The sequence below is a fragment of the Arachis hypogaea genome, chromosome 14 (assembly GCF_003086295.3).
Source record: "Arachis hypogaea cultivar Tifrunner chromosome 14, arahy.Tifrunner.gnm2.J5K5, whole genome shotgun sequence".
NCBI lineage: Eukaryota > Viridiplantae > Streptophyta > Magnoliopsida > Fabales > Fabaceae > Arachis > Arachis hypogaea.
The window spans coordinates 141,802,363-141,816,403 of record NC_092049.1 but is presented as its reverse complement, the minus strand read 5'-3'; the positions used below and the strand labels follow the sequence as shown (position 1 = coordinate 141,816,403).

At 34.7% G+C, this 14,041-nt stretch overlaps 2 protein-coding genes across 2 annotated transcripts; both read right to left on the bottom strand.

Annotated features, from left to right (window-relative positions):
• Positions 1-1,606: 1,606 nt before the first annotated feature.
• On the bottom strand, positions 1,607-5,850 carry LOC140178499 (uncharacterized). Its single transcript, XM_072215633.1, has 2 exons — positions 5,356-5,850; positions 1,607-2,823 (listed from the first exon to the last, which is right to left on the bottom strand). Exons 1-2 carry the CDS (start codon positions 5,573-5,575, stop codon positions 1,949-1,951), a joined length of 1,095 nt encoding a protein of 364 aa, XP_072071734.1. The 5' UTR covers positions 5,576-5,850; the 3' UTR covers positions 1,607-1,948.
• Positions 5,851-8,321: 2,471 nt separating this feature from the next.
• Positions 8,322-11,974, bottom strand: LOC112798160 (heat shock 70 kDa protein 4-like). The gene is made up of 2 exons (XM_025841366.3): positions 11,496-11,974; positions 8,322-10,091 (listed from the first exon to the last, which is right to left on the bottom strand). The coding sequence occupies exons 1-2, from the start codon at positions 11,713-11,715 to the stop codon at positions 8,410-8,412; spliced, it is 1,902 nt and encodes a 633-aa protein (XP_025697151.1). The 5' UTR covers positions 11,716-11,974; the 3' UTR covers positions 8,322-8,409.
• Between the last annotated feature and the right edge of the window lie 2,067 nt (positions 11,975-14,041).

Here is a 14,041-nt window from a genome sequence, read left to right as displayed (position 1 = left end):
CATGTCAGATGCATGCAAATTTCCACGTGGCTCCCCCAGAGGAGCTCATCAGTATCACTTCTCCATGGCCCTTTGCAAAATGGGGAATGGATTTGTTAGGTCCTTTTCCCCAAGCGCCAGGACAAGTCAAATACCTAATCGTGGGAATAGATTACTTCACAAAGTGGATAGAAGCAGAACCATTGGCCACCATCACTGCTCAAAGAAGTCGGAGGTTCCTCTACAAAAATATCATCACAAGATATGGGATACCTTATTCCATTACTACAGACAATGGAACCCAATTCACCGATTCTACCTTCAGAAGTCTAGTAGCCAGTATGAAAATAAAACACCAGTTCACCTCGGTGGAGCACCCGCAAGCTAATGGGCAAGCCGAGGCAGCCAACAAAGTCATACTGGCAGGGCTAAAGAAAAGATTACAAGAGGCAAAAGGAGTCTGGGCTGAAGAGCTCCCACAAGTGCTATGGGCTTACAGGACAACGCCCCAATCCGCCACTGGAGAAACGCCCTTCCGACTAGTCTATGGCGTAGAAGCAATGATACCAATAGAAATCAACGAACAAAGCCCAAGGGTAATTCTCCACGACGAGATCGGGAACATACAGGGGCACAAAGAAGAGCTCGACCTACTTCCCGAAGTACGAGAACAAGCCCAGATAAGAGAAGCAGCGTTGAAACAAAGGATGACTACAAGGTACAACAAAAAAGTCATTCGAAGAACATTTGCCCCGAATGACTTGGTCTTGACCAGAAACGACATTGGAGTCAACAAGTCAGGGGAAGAAAAACTCGCTGCTAATTGAAGGGACCATACAAAGTCAATGAGGTCTTAGGAAAAGGTTATTATAAAGTGACCGACATGAACGGCACCGAATTACCGAGGTCGTGGCATGCTTGTAATATGAAAAGGTACTACAGTTAAAAGCGAACTCTACTCCCTGATGTACTCTTTTCCCAACTTCATGATTTTTTCCCAAAATCAAAGGGTTTTTTCTGGAGAAGGGTTTTTAACGAGGCATCATAGTAGAGGCTAAGGGAAAATAGGCTATTAAAAACCCTTAGTAGCAAGAAGGTACCACCCCAATAAATAAAGATCTTTTTTCATTTTACAAATATCTCTTATAAATTCCTTCTTGTTTTCTCTTTCTTTCTACGAAACGCGCCGACTTAAGCTCGACAAAACGTGAAAATCCCATGAACCGACCTAGATGGTCGTCAGGATAAAACGACAAAGTACAAGTCGGTGTAAAGAGGTTATATAAGTTGATCGTAAGAAACTCGGAAACAATCCGACTCATAAGTCGAAATGAAAACCCGAGTAGAGAAGCTCGGAAACACTTCGACCCGTAAATCGGAATGAAGAACCGAGTAGAAGAAAAACGCATCGCAAAAATAACCTAAGTCATAAGAACTCAATAAAACAAAGTTGAGTATAAGGAATAACAAAAAAGAGATCGAAAAAACCCAGAAAAAAGCTTAAAGGCTGTCCTAAAGTCCTTAAAACAAAAAGGCTCAAAAAACAGACAAGCCAAAGGAAAGGTTTTCAGAAAAAGATCAAGGGGACTTCGAAAAATCAAAATCAGAAAAGCATGCACGCATAAGGTAACTTAAACCCTTATCCAAAAAAGGGTATTTATTTTGTTAAACCCTTATTAAAAAAGGGTATTTTTAAATGTTTTGTTCACGGCCTTAAAAGGCCAAAAGAAATTGTTCAACAAACGTCACCACCAACAAACAGATATAAAAAGTTTAAAAAAGGGGGACCCACAGGCCGGGCCCCCATATAGCCATATAAAGTTATTTTTGCAGAGGAGTAGACGGATCACCACCACCAGAGTCAGGAAGAGCGCCACCAGGACCGGGAAGAGAGGCATCCATAGGAGATGAAGAGGAAGTCGGAGGAACGGTAGAAGAGCTCGGAGCGCCCTTAGGGCGAGGAGGGGACTCAATGATCCTCTGCCCCCGAGTCTTCAATTCTGACTCGGAAAGGATTACGGGGGGCAGGAGGATCCACAATAGCACCATCAATGACGACTTTGTCCGGATCTAAAGGAGAAAGGTCCAAGTCAGGAGCAATGACTCCGACCTGCTCCTTAAAAATCCTCCAAGCCTCCTCGGCGCCATCAGCAATAGAGTCCTCCAACTCGGTATAGGCCTTCCGAGAATTCAACAGATCATTCTTCACAGACACAAGATCTTCAAATAAACTTTGATAGCTGGCCTGCGCTGTTTTCCTCAAGCCCACCTCCATGTTGCATTGGGCTTGCAACTTCCTCTCCTTTTCCCGGAGGTTATCTCTCTCCTCCTTCAACTTGGCGACTTCCTCATTCAACTCCCTCTCATGCTCTTGAAACATAAGAAGCCTCCCTTCCAGCTCTTCGACCCTCGAGGTCATTCCCAAAGAACTGAGTGGAGCCTTCTCAAAAATATCCAAGAGTTTGCCACAAACCCCCGCCGCCTTGAGACTCTCCTTAACCAGAGTGGTAAGGTGGTTTCGAACAGAAACATCATCCATGCTTATGCGAGCATGGGGGTAGATGTTCTTTCGGACGAATGCAAGAACATCCGCCTTAGCCTCGGAAGAGCCAGACTCTAAGGTCTTGCGCTTCTTCTTCTCTGGCTCAGGAAAAGGTCGGGCGGAGGGGGGCGGCTGAGAGGAAATCGAAGAAGAAATCACAATGGGCTGGGAAGGAGTCCCAACGTTCCGAGGAGGAGGAGGAGGAGAGATAATCGCCTTGGCACTACCAGTCCCGGCGCGAGACCTTGCTCTGGCCTCCTGGACTCTCTGATAAGACTCTTGAGCATTTGTCTTCGACATCTCTGAAAAAACAATAGATAATAGATTAAGCCAAGTCGGAAAAGTCAGTCAGACAAGTCGGAAACCTAACAAACAAATGAAAGCTACCTAGCTGTGCCTGGACAAAGGTCAGAGACCCCTGAAAAAACTTTTTAGTGTCCAAATATGGGGCCCTCCCCCACACTTCTCGGAGGAACCCCACAATGGCTGCTTCTACTTCATCCAGGTCGTCCAGACCATATTTCTCGCAGGGGGAGGCCTCCAGCCAGTATAAAGGAAAGCGGGGAGAAAAATTATCATCCAGAAAAAAGGGGTGGTGACCCTCTACAGCTTGCACTTTGAAAAAATAATTTTTGAAGTCATGGAAAGATTCATCAAAAAGGGTAAAAACTCTCCGACCTTGTATGGCTCGGAAAGACACCCACTGTTGCTTATTGTTTAGCCCACTAAAGGGTTTGGTCATATGAAAAAAATAGAAAAAAATCTTCAAAGTGGTCGGGAACTCCAAAGCCTGGCTAATAAATTGATAAATTTTCAAAAAACCCCAAGAGTTGGGGTGAAGCTGAGTAGGGGCAACTCGATAGTGATGCAAAACAGACATCTCGAAATCTGAAAAAGGAAGAAAAATACCCAAACGGGTGATCATACACTCATACATAAAGAAAAAATGAGGGGCCGCCTCATTGGCCCTCCCAAAACAAACCCGGTCTTCTGGACCCGGGACTATCAACTCATACTTTGGCTCGTCCTCCTCAGAAGTACAAATTCTGTGGCGAGTACGAAGGTGGGTGATAAACTCAGTATCGACCAAGGGTTCCTCCCCTAGGACCGTGACATCAACCCACTGAGAAAGAACATCTACGGAAGCCATTTCTTTTCCTAAAAAGGATGACAAAAACCTACAAAGAAAAAGAAAAGGAAAATCAAAAACACGGTCTCTAAAGGGAGGGAATACGGAACTAAAGTCTACAAACCAACCTATCTATCTACAAAATAAAGGCATGCAAATAGAAAAGCATGTTACAGAAAGGGAAAAAACTAACCTTTATCTGAAAATAAGGGTTGGAGGAAGTAAAAGTCTTCGAAACACAAGAGTGCAGCACGAATGAATGAAGAAGAAATTTGAAAAATCGCAGAAACGAAAAAATGAAAGAGAGGGAAAGTATTTATAAACATGCTAGGGGCATAATGGTAAAAATGGGGCAGTCATTAATGAGAATGCACCGTTACCAAGACCGTCAATCCCTACGCACATCCCTAACGGACACGACGCTTGATTAGACATAACTGTCAGAACCAAAAGGACACGGAAAGTCACGTCGGTTTCAGACCATCACGTCGGTCCTCCAACAAGTCGGCTACGATCCCGAGTAGAATACTCGAACCCAAATCTTGGAAAGAAAATTGGGCTCGAGTATGGGCACTGTTCATACCATGGCCCAATAGTAAAGGTCCAGGTCCAAACAAAAGGCCTAATCCCAAGAATTGAGCCTCACCCAATACCAACCTTCGTCTTATGAGGTCGGTACGCACCACGACTTGCTCTAAAGAAGTCGGGTACGAGGGCTAGCTGGCAGATAAACGCTCGTTCAAATGAGTAACTGCCCCAAGAATCTCTCTAACCACTTCCAAGAGCCATATCTTAACCTCCCTAAGATAAAGGGATGGTTAACACCCTAAAAAGGTGGCACTACTCCAACGGTGGTTATTGGTTCACCACTATAAATACACTGACACCCCTCAAGTATCTCTAGGTTCCAATACATTCTAAACCTGCTTAATCCTTTGCTGACTTAGGCATCGGAGTGTCTTTGCAGGTACCACCCCCCATTCTTTCACGAGCACAAGTTGGACGGAGGCCCCCGAGTTGCAGACCTACTTGAAAGCCTCCTACTTCATACATTTGGGCCAACCAACGCCATCTAACCCATCAATCTCCGGTTACCCATCGTAACATACATGTTATCTGAATCATGTCTTCTTCCAGTTCTAAACTTGCTATTGTTTGGATCTGCTGTGTATGTTTCACAATAAACTTCTAAAAGAAATTACAAAGGACAACCACCAAAGAAACAAAAAAACTATCTTGAATGCTTGATACAATAAAACGCTATGTGAATAAACAAAATTAATTTTATAGAAAAATAAAGTTCGATTAATAATATAGTTAACCCCCTAACTTTTTTATTTTTCTTAAACCTGTATCATTATTGGAGATTTTTTTTCAAAACAAGAGATTAATATTTTTAAAATACAATAAATGGAACAAATAATTCAAAATTAAAAGAAATGCAAATAGGAAACTTTTTTTAAATAGAAAATAAAGTTATTAAAAAGATATGAAATAAAATCCATCCTAACATATTTGGTGTCTTCTATGTTGCTTAAATTTTATTCATAAAATTCAAAAATAAAAGGATAAGTCTCACTTTATTCCATCTCTATTTTTAAGAAAATTAAGCACAAGTTCTATAGACACCAAAAAATTAACATACATAATATAAGTAGTAAATTAAATGTTAATAATAAGTAGGTAGGTTGAGAAATATAGTTACCAAAGACAGTGTTGGTAGGGTTGGCAGCAATTTGATTCTTAGCAGCATCTCCAATCATTCTTTGAGTATCATTGAATGCAACACAAGAAGGTGTTATTCTGTTCCCTTGGTCGTTGGTTATGATCTCCACTCGATCATTGCGCCATACTGCAACACACGAGTACGTTGTTCCCAGATCTATTCCTATGGCTACTGATGACGATGCTTTTCCATCTCCCATTCTCTCTTCTTTCAGTGAAATATGACTTGAATCAGAATCAGCCAAGTTACAAGATAAGATAGATGTTTATGTATATGTATATATAGAAAATAGTCAAATACAGAAGACTTATAGGTTGATTTCCCAAAAGAAAAAAAAAAAAAAGACTACCCTCACTGTTATTATAGAAATAAATATTTGTGTTTGGATTTTGGAATATACTTAACAAGTAAGTAGATTTGTTTTTTAAAAATATTTTTTATTGAAATGAAAAATATTACACTACAATCACTTGGACTAATTGCAGCCAAAGAAATACAGAAGACTTTATAGGTTGACTTTCAAAAAAAATAGATGAACAAATTATTTTTATAATAAAATTTAGACAAATTTTTTTGTGTTTATAAATTTAGTGTCCAACTTGTCTTTTATGTTAAGTTTTAAATATTTTAAAAAATATATTTTTATATTTTTAGATTAAATATTAATTTTTATATCTTTTTAATAAATTAGACAATTATATATAAACACCGTAATATATACTTAAAATTTAATCAAATCTTAATTTTTTTTTCTTTAATTAAATTTAGATATCAAATTAAACTAACTTCATCGTCTACCATCACCGTTTTGAAAGAGAAAAAGACTGACACTTTCAATTTTAGCGGGTGCTAGGTGGGGTTCATTGTTTTCTCTACGCTACGTACCGTTGAGTTTACCAAGATGGCAACATTATTGTTTGCCTTCATTGCATGTGACCTTAGTAAACTAAAATATCATCAAGTTAATTAATAATGCAACTGTACTGTGTTAGTTGTGGTTAAAATAACACTAATAATAACTAAAAACAAAATAGTCTACATGTATGAAAAAAATATATAATTGAGGAAACAGTATTATTTGTTCCTTCTCCAAGAGCTTGCAATTATAGAGAGAGTTGAACTTGAAATAATGTCTGCATTTCGTACAAGTGGTGTTATAAAAGAATTATTATTAACAAAGATAGACGTACAAAACAAAATAATAAACAATAATAATACCACAAAATCAATAGTATTCAGCTAATAATTCAATTAACAAGTGTTGAGTTGCTAAAAAGTAAAATTTCCAATGAAATACACAAAAAATTCAATTTATTCATTCATTATTTTTGAAATTAGAGTAAAGTATTTTTTTGTCTCTAACGTTTGAAGTAAGTCCTATTTGTGTCCTTAATGTTTAATTGGAGTAAAGTATTATAAAATTCTATTTGGAAAAAAAATCACAAAATAAATTATAACTATAATATTTTTTAAGCTGAAAAAATAATTTAAAATTACCTTACAAAGTAGAGGAATGTTAGGGGCCAGCAACTTTTGTGATTTATAGCCATCAAATAGTTATCAATGATGATTTTAATGGTGTGAGATTAGTGTGAGATTTCATCTAATGACTCACTTTTTCTTGCTGGTTACATGCTGGCCAGAATTTACTAGACTTTTTCTATAAAGTATATATACAAGCAATTATTTCAAAGGTTATTATGATTTTAATAAAAAAATTTAATCTTAAGCATTAAGTAATAAAAACTTTATTTCATAAATTATTAAATTTAATTTTAATATACTAATAATGTAAAATAATTTTAATTGTTGAGTTGAGTGGATTAGACACGCATGAAGGATTTAATATGTAATTGATTTGGATTAATATATATTTATAAAAATATAAAATATTGATTTTAGCTAGTATACAAATAATAATGTATTTTTATTATTTTTACTGTTTTTATTAATCCACAACAAAATGTTAAAAATAATAAAAAAAATTCCTGAAATTTTGAATAGCGATCCATTTGAGTTCACGATAAATACTTCTGGAGTTCTAGTAACAGGAAAATAGATCTTTATTTGAGTTTTTTTTTTTTTTCTCCCGATAAACGACGTTTAAAGACCCCAAAAGAAGTAAGACATAACAAAAGAAAAACTAGGAGCTTCTCAGTTCTCGTCCTATAAGTTTGTTTGAAAATCTATGAATTAAAATTTATTTAAGAATTAGAAATTTTTTTATTTTAAAACAAATAAAAAGAATTGGTTTTAATTCCGTTAAGAATTTAAATTCTTACTTTTCTCCCATTTACAAATTAGACCAAAAAAAAAATCTAATTTTAAAATTAATTATCACACTAAACAAATTTAATATGTTAAATATAAAAAATATTCTTATTTATAATTGATTATTCCAAATTTTTCAATTTTGTCTAACACCTATTTAATTCTTTTTCTTCTTTTTATTAAGGACAAAATTATACCCAAAAAAAAAAAAAATTTAACCCATATAAGAATTATGAAAAAAGATAGAGAGATAATGAGAATACTAAACAATGTAAATAATAGATATGTAGAATGTTCAATTCAATAGGTATACAGATGATTATGTTTATTATTCTTAATTGGATGATTATTTCTTTTAATTCGATTTACTCATACATAATTAATCATGGCTGGATATTAAATTCACTAGGTGTGATAGTTATCTTAATATTAGAATTTATGAGGTAAGTTGGGAATGAAATATTTTTATACTTTATTAGATTAATTTTAGAGTCTATTATTCACATTATTTACAAAAATCATTATTTACCTAGTAAAACCGATGACTTATTTCAAACTAAAGAATTAAATTCTTTTTTATTAATATGTTAAAATTATTCTAAATCATAAATTAAATCTCAAATAAAAATGAATTCTATTTAAAATAAAAAATAAAAAAAATTTACACATCCAAATAATTTCCAAACAAGCTTTAAGATTTCCAAAACTATTTAGAGAAATACATAAAATTTTATGATGACTGATTTCATCACATGCTTGTTATTAGTTGAACATCTGAAGAACATCACTCACAGTAGAAAACACTTCAAACACCCCTTTGAAAATGCGGGCTGCTACCTCAAGCTTTTTCTTCAACCTTTTTCTTCTCCTTTCACTACCACGAGCATCAAGATCTTCAATCATCTTCGAAATAATTGGACCAAACACACTTAAAAGACCTTCCTCTTCCTTCTTAAACTCATCCACCGTTGCAAAATCACTCTCATCAATCCATTTCAATGTATAATCAATAGCTTTGTTAATCTTTTTCTTGTCTTCTGCAGATAGCTCTGAAGCAATGGCTTCATCTTCTATCAAATTCCTCATATTGTAAGCAAGATTCTGCAAAGCATTCCTTGCTTCAACCTTCTGCCTGTGCTCTTCAACTTCAGCCTTGTACTTCTCAGCATCTTTCACCCTCCTCTCAACTTCTTCCGTAGCTACGGAGACCTTCTTCGTCGCTCCCCGTGCTATTTCCTCCGCCGATACATGTAAGATACCGTTAGAATCTATTTCAAAGCACACATTAATCTTCGCCACGCCACGAGGTGCCGGAGGAACTTCCAGATCGAAACTTCCCAGCAAGTTGTTGTTGCTTGCAATTTTGCTTTCGCCGTCGTAGATGTGAAACGTTACTCTTCTTTGGTTGTCGAAGGTTGTTGCAAACAGATCTTGCTTCTTTGTAGGAATCACGGTGCTCCTTGGAATCTTTTCATTTTTGTGACCACTCAGTTTTGAAGCATGGATTGCAGCACCATATGCAACCGCCTCGTCCGCATTGATGTACTTCTTGCAAAGATCCTTCCCGTCGAAGAAGTCCTTCAACTGCTGCTCCAATTTCGGAATCCTAGTCGAGCCACCAACAAGCACAACCTCATCAACGCTCTGTTTCGCCGTGTTACTATCCGCGAAACACTCATGCACAAGCTCCATGCATCTCTCAAAAAGATTCTTGTTGATTTCCTCAAACTTAGCGCGAGTGATTGTGGTATAGAAATCGATTCCCTGATGCAGCGATTCTACCTCAATGGAGGCTTGAGTTGTTGAAGAGAGATTCCTCTTGGCTCTCTCGCAAGCAACCTTCAACCTGCATATGGCTCTTTTGTTTCCTCTAAGATCAAGCCATTTCTTTCTCTGAAACTCACTCGCAACGAATTCAACCATTGCAGCATCAAAATCCTGTCCACCGAGATGCGTGTCTCCGCCATGGATCTTGACGGTTATGTTTCCTTTGTTGTCAATTGTGAGAAGAGTAAGATCCAACGTACTACCGCCAAGATCAAAGACGAAGACAGTTCTGATTCCATAAAAATGATTAAAATAATTTCCTGTGTTGAGGCCGTAAGCGATGGCTGCGGCACTTGGCTCGTTGAGTATACTCATTACATTGAGGCCGGCGATGTGGCCAGCATCTTTGGTAGCTTGGCGTTGAGAGTCATTGAAATAAGCCGGAACTGTAATAACCGCATTTTTTACTTGTGTTTCAAGAAATTTTTCTGCAATTTGGCGCATCTTTGCTAAGATCATTGATGTGATTTCCTCAGCAGTGAAAAACTTTTTCTCACATTTGTGCTCAACAACAATCATTGGAATGTCATCAACATCGGTAACTAGGAATGGCCAGAATTTCATGTCATTCTGGACATGAGGGTCACTAAACTTCCTACCAATTAACCTCTTTGAGTCTGTAAGATAAAAATGAAAACAAAATTAAAACAAACTCCAAATATATTATGCGTTAAAAAAATCAGTCACCAAACGAGTCATTTATTTAAATATTAAAAAATAAAATATATTTTAAAATAAGTTAAATAATATATCTATTTATATATAAATGCATAATAATCGATTTTTTATACTTAGTAGTATTTTGATTTAAAAAATAGACTGTAAGAGTTTATTTATTATTATATATTATAAAAGCTTAATTTTAATATAGTACAGTTATCTAATTATATATATTTTTAAAAAAATTATATAATTAATATAAAAGATAATACTTTTACTAACGTGATATAATTGATATTATATAATTAAATACACATATAAAATTGATTTACAATAAACAGTAAATCAAAATTAAATTTATATTATAATGCTTGCACTATCTAAATATATAATGCTTGCACTATCTAAATATCATGTCTTTAGTTCTAAACTTACTATTTGTGTGGATCTATCATTATATTTCACAATAAATTTTTTACTACCAAAAGAAAACAAAAGGTATCTTGAATTTTTTATAATACAAGAAGGATGAATAAAATATATTTTTTATTTCTAAAATCTGTCAAAAAATTTAAGATTATTCTAAGTTTTATTTTATTTTAATTTTATTCTAAAAAATTTTTATTTGCATCAAATATATTATTAACGGCTAAATTTTTAAAAAATTTAAGACCAATTTAACAATAATATTTAAAAATTATGCTTGATTTTCTTGTGTTGAGGTTGTTCTTATGAAATTGTTGTTGAATTAGTCTTAAATTTTTTGAAAAATTAATCGCTAGGGTATATTTAATGCAAATAAAAAATTCTTGAATAAAATTAAAACAAAATAAAATTTAAGAATATTTTAAAATTTTTGTCAAACTTTAGAGACAAAAAAGTATACTTTATCCTATAAAAAATTATGTGAATAAATGAAAATTACTTTTGTGGAAAAATAAACTTCGATTAATATATATAATTAATACTATACTTTTTAATTATTTTTCTTAAAATTACATCATTATTGGAGATAAATGTTTTAGAAAAAACGAACTAATATTTTTTAGATCCAGTAAATGGGCAAATATATATATATATATATATTTCAAAATTAAAAGAAAGGCAAGTAGGATTTTTATTAGAAAATGAAGAGAGTAAAACTTATTGAAATGATACGAAAAAATAAAAACTAATAATAATTATAACACGTTTTCTATCCCTCAACGACCGAGAAGTAACAATAACAAATTGGTAAGCTGCACGCTTAGCTTAATTAGCTTGAAAATACTAACAAATTATGGCAATGAAGAACAATTAACATTTTGACATGAACATAAATAAATGTAATAATAAGTATATAGGTAGGTTAAGATAGTTACCAAAGACGGTGTTGGTAGGGTTGGAAGCAATTTGATATTTAGCATCATCTCCAATCATTCTTTGAGTATCAGTGAATGCAACACAAGAAGGTGTTATTGTGTTCCCTTGGTCGTTGGGTATGATCTCAGCTCGATTCTGGTGCCACACTGCAACACACGAATACGTTGTTCCCAGGTCTATTCCTATGGCTACTGATGATGCTGGTTTTCCTTCTCCCATTCTCTCTTCTTTCAGCGAAATATGACTTGAATCAGAATTAGCCAAGTTATGAGATAAGATATATAGATGCTTATGTATGTATATATAGAAAATATAGAAGACTTTATAGGTTGACTTCCCAAAAAAAAAAAAAAAGACTACCCTTAAAGAAATAAATATTTATGTGTTTGGAATAATATACTTAAATGAAAAAAATGTTACACTTAGACCACTTGGAGCAATTGCAATAACAGAAATGAGATTCTCAAAATTGAAATTTAAAGCTTATTATATTTAACATGTAGTTTTAATAATAATAATAATAATAATAATAATAATAATAATAATAATAATAATAATAAAATGTTGACAATTCAATACAAGAAGAAGAACGAAGAAAAAAAAATGTTGACAATTCAACACAGTCAGTTGCTGCAAAGGAGGAAGGACAGGAATGTTTGGAGCGTAGTGTTTTTTATTTTTTTTTCTTCCCACAAAATAAGAGGTACGTATACGTAGGGTTCATAAATGCATATGTTTTGGATGTAAAATTTTTGTTCATATTTCTAAAGATGAGAGATCTAAACTTGATGTAAAGACTAGGTAATATATTTTTATTGGTTATGGCATAGATGAATTTGGTTATAGATTTTATGATTTTGTTATTAAGAAGGTGATTCGGAGTAGAGATATTGTCTTTGTTAAAAACCAAACACTGAACTACTGAAGAATGTTGATAATGCGGAGAAGCCAATGGTTCAGCCTAATGATGATTTTTCTGACTTAGATATTACTCCCTCTATGCCTATGGTAGAAGATGGTAGAGTTGAAGCTCAAAATAATGAGCATGATACAAGTGTAGGTGAAGATGAAACAGTTAATCCGATACTTGATGAAATTGGTGATGATGATCAAGATGAAGAACCAACTTTGGAAATTCCTGCAAATGCACTCAGAAGGTCTACAAGAAAGAGGAAGCGTTCGTCAAGGTATTCTTCACATGAGTTTGTTTTATTGACTGATAGGGGAGAACCTAAATGTTTTGGAGATACTGTTGAAGATGAAAGCAAAACTCAATGGCTTGAAGTTATGTAAGAAGAAATGAAGTCCTTACTTGAGAATGATACCTATGAGTTGGTGAAGCTATCGAAGGGTATGCGAGTTTTGAAGAACAAATGAGTATTCAGAATCAAGAATGAAGAACGCAATTCTAAGCCTCGGTATAAGGCTAGATTGGTTGTTAGAGGTTTTAGCCAGAAAAAAGGTGTTGATTATGAGAAAATCTTTTCTCCTGTTGTGAGGATGTCATCCATTCGTGTTGTGCTTGGATTAGTAGCGTCTCTTGATTTGGAGATTGAGCAAATGGATGTGAAGACAGCTTTTCTTCATGGTGATTTAGATAAAGAGATCTACATGGAGCAACCGGAGGGCTTTGTTGTTAAAGGAAAGGAAGATTTTGTGTGCAAATTTAAGAAGAGTCTTTATGGGTTGAAGCAAGCTCCAAGACAGTAGTACAAGAAGTTTGAATAAGTTATGGGGGAACATGATTACCATAAGACAACTTTAGATAATTGTGTATTTGTGCAAAAATTTTCTGATGATGATTTTATCATTCTTTTGCTTTATGTGGATGATATTTTAATTGTGGGTAAGAATGCTTTGAGAATTAATGAGTTAAAAAAATAGTTGAGCAAGTTCTTTGTTATGAAGGAATTGGGTCCTGCTAAACAGATTTTGGGCATGACTATTACTCGTTATAGAGATTCCAAGAAGCTTTATTTGTCACAGGAGAAGTACATAAAGAAGGTGCTTCAAAGGTTTGGCATGAATGATACCAAATGTGTTGCTAGTTCTTTTGCTCCTCATTTTAAGTTGAGTACCAAGCAGTGTCCAACCACTGATGAGGAGAAACAAGCAATGGACGAAATTCCTTATGCCTCAGCTGTTGGAAGCTTGATGTATGCTATGGTGTGTACTAGACCAGACATTGCTCATGTGGTTGGTACTGTGAGTCATTTTCTCTCTAATCCAGGTAAAGAACATTGGAATGTTGTTAAATAGATTATGAGATATCTCAAAGGTACAACTAACTTGAGTTTGAGTTTTGGTGGTGAGAAACCTTTGCTAGTTAGCTTTACTGATGCAGCACATGGCAGGAGATATTGATTCTCGAAAGTCTACTTCAGGTTATTTGGTCAAGTTTGCAGGGAGAGCTATTTCATGGCAGTCAAGGCTACAGAAGTGTGTTGCACTTTCTACCACAGAGGCAAAGTTTATTGCAGCAACTGAAGCATGTAAAGAGTTGTTGTGGATGAAGAAGTTTCTTGCAGCACTTGGTTTCAAGCAA

Coding starts and splice junctions, on each gene's coding strand:
- LOC140178499 (XM_072215633.1), bottom strand. CDS start 5,575: ATGGGAGATGGAAAAGCATCGTCATCAGTAGCCATAGGAATAGATCTG. Junction 2,824..5,355: donor CCCTACCAACACTGTCTTTG/GTAACTATATTT, acceptor TTGTTTTTTCAG/AGATGTCGAAGACAAATGCT.
- LOC112798160 (XM_025841366.3), bottom strand. CDS start 11,715: ATGGGAGAAGGAAAACCAGCATCATCAGTAGCCATAGGAATAGACCTG. Junction 10,092..11,495: donor CCCTACCAACACCGTCTTTG/GTAACTATCTTA, acceptor TTTATCTTACAG/ACTCAAAGAGGTTAATTGGT.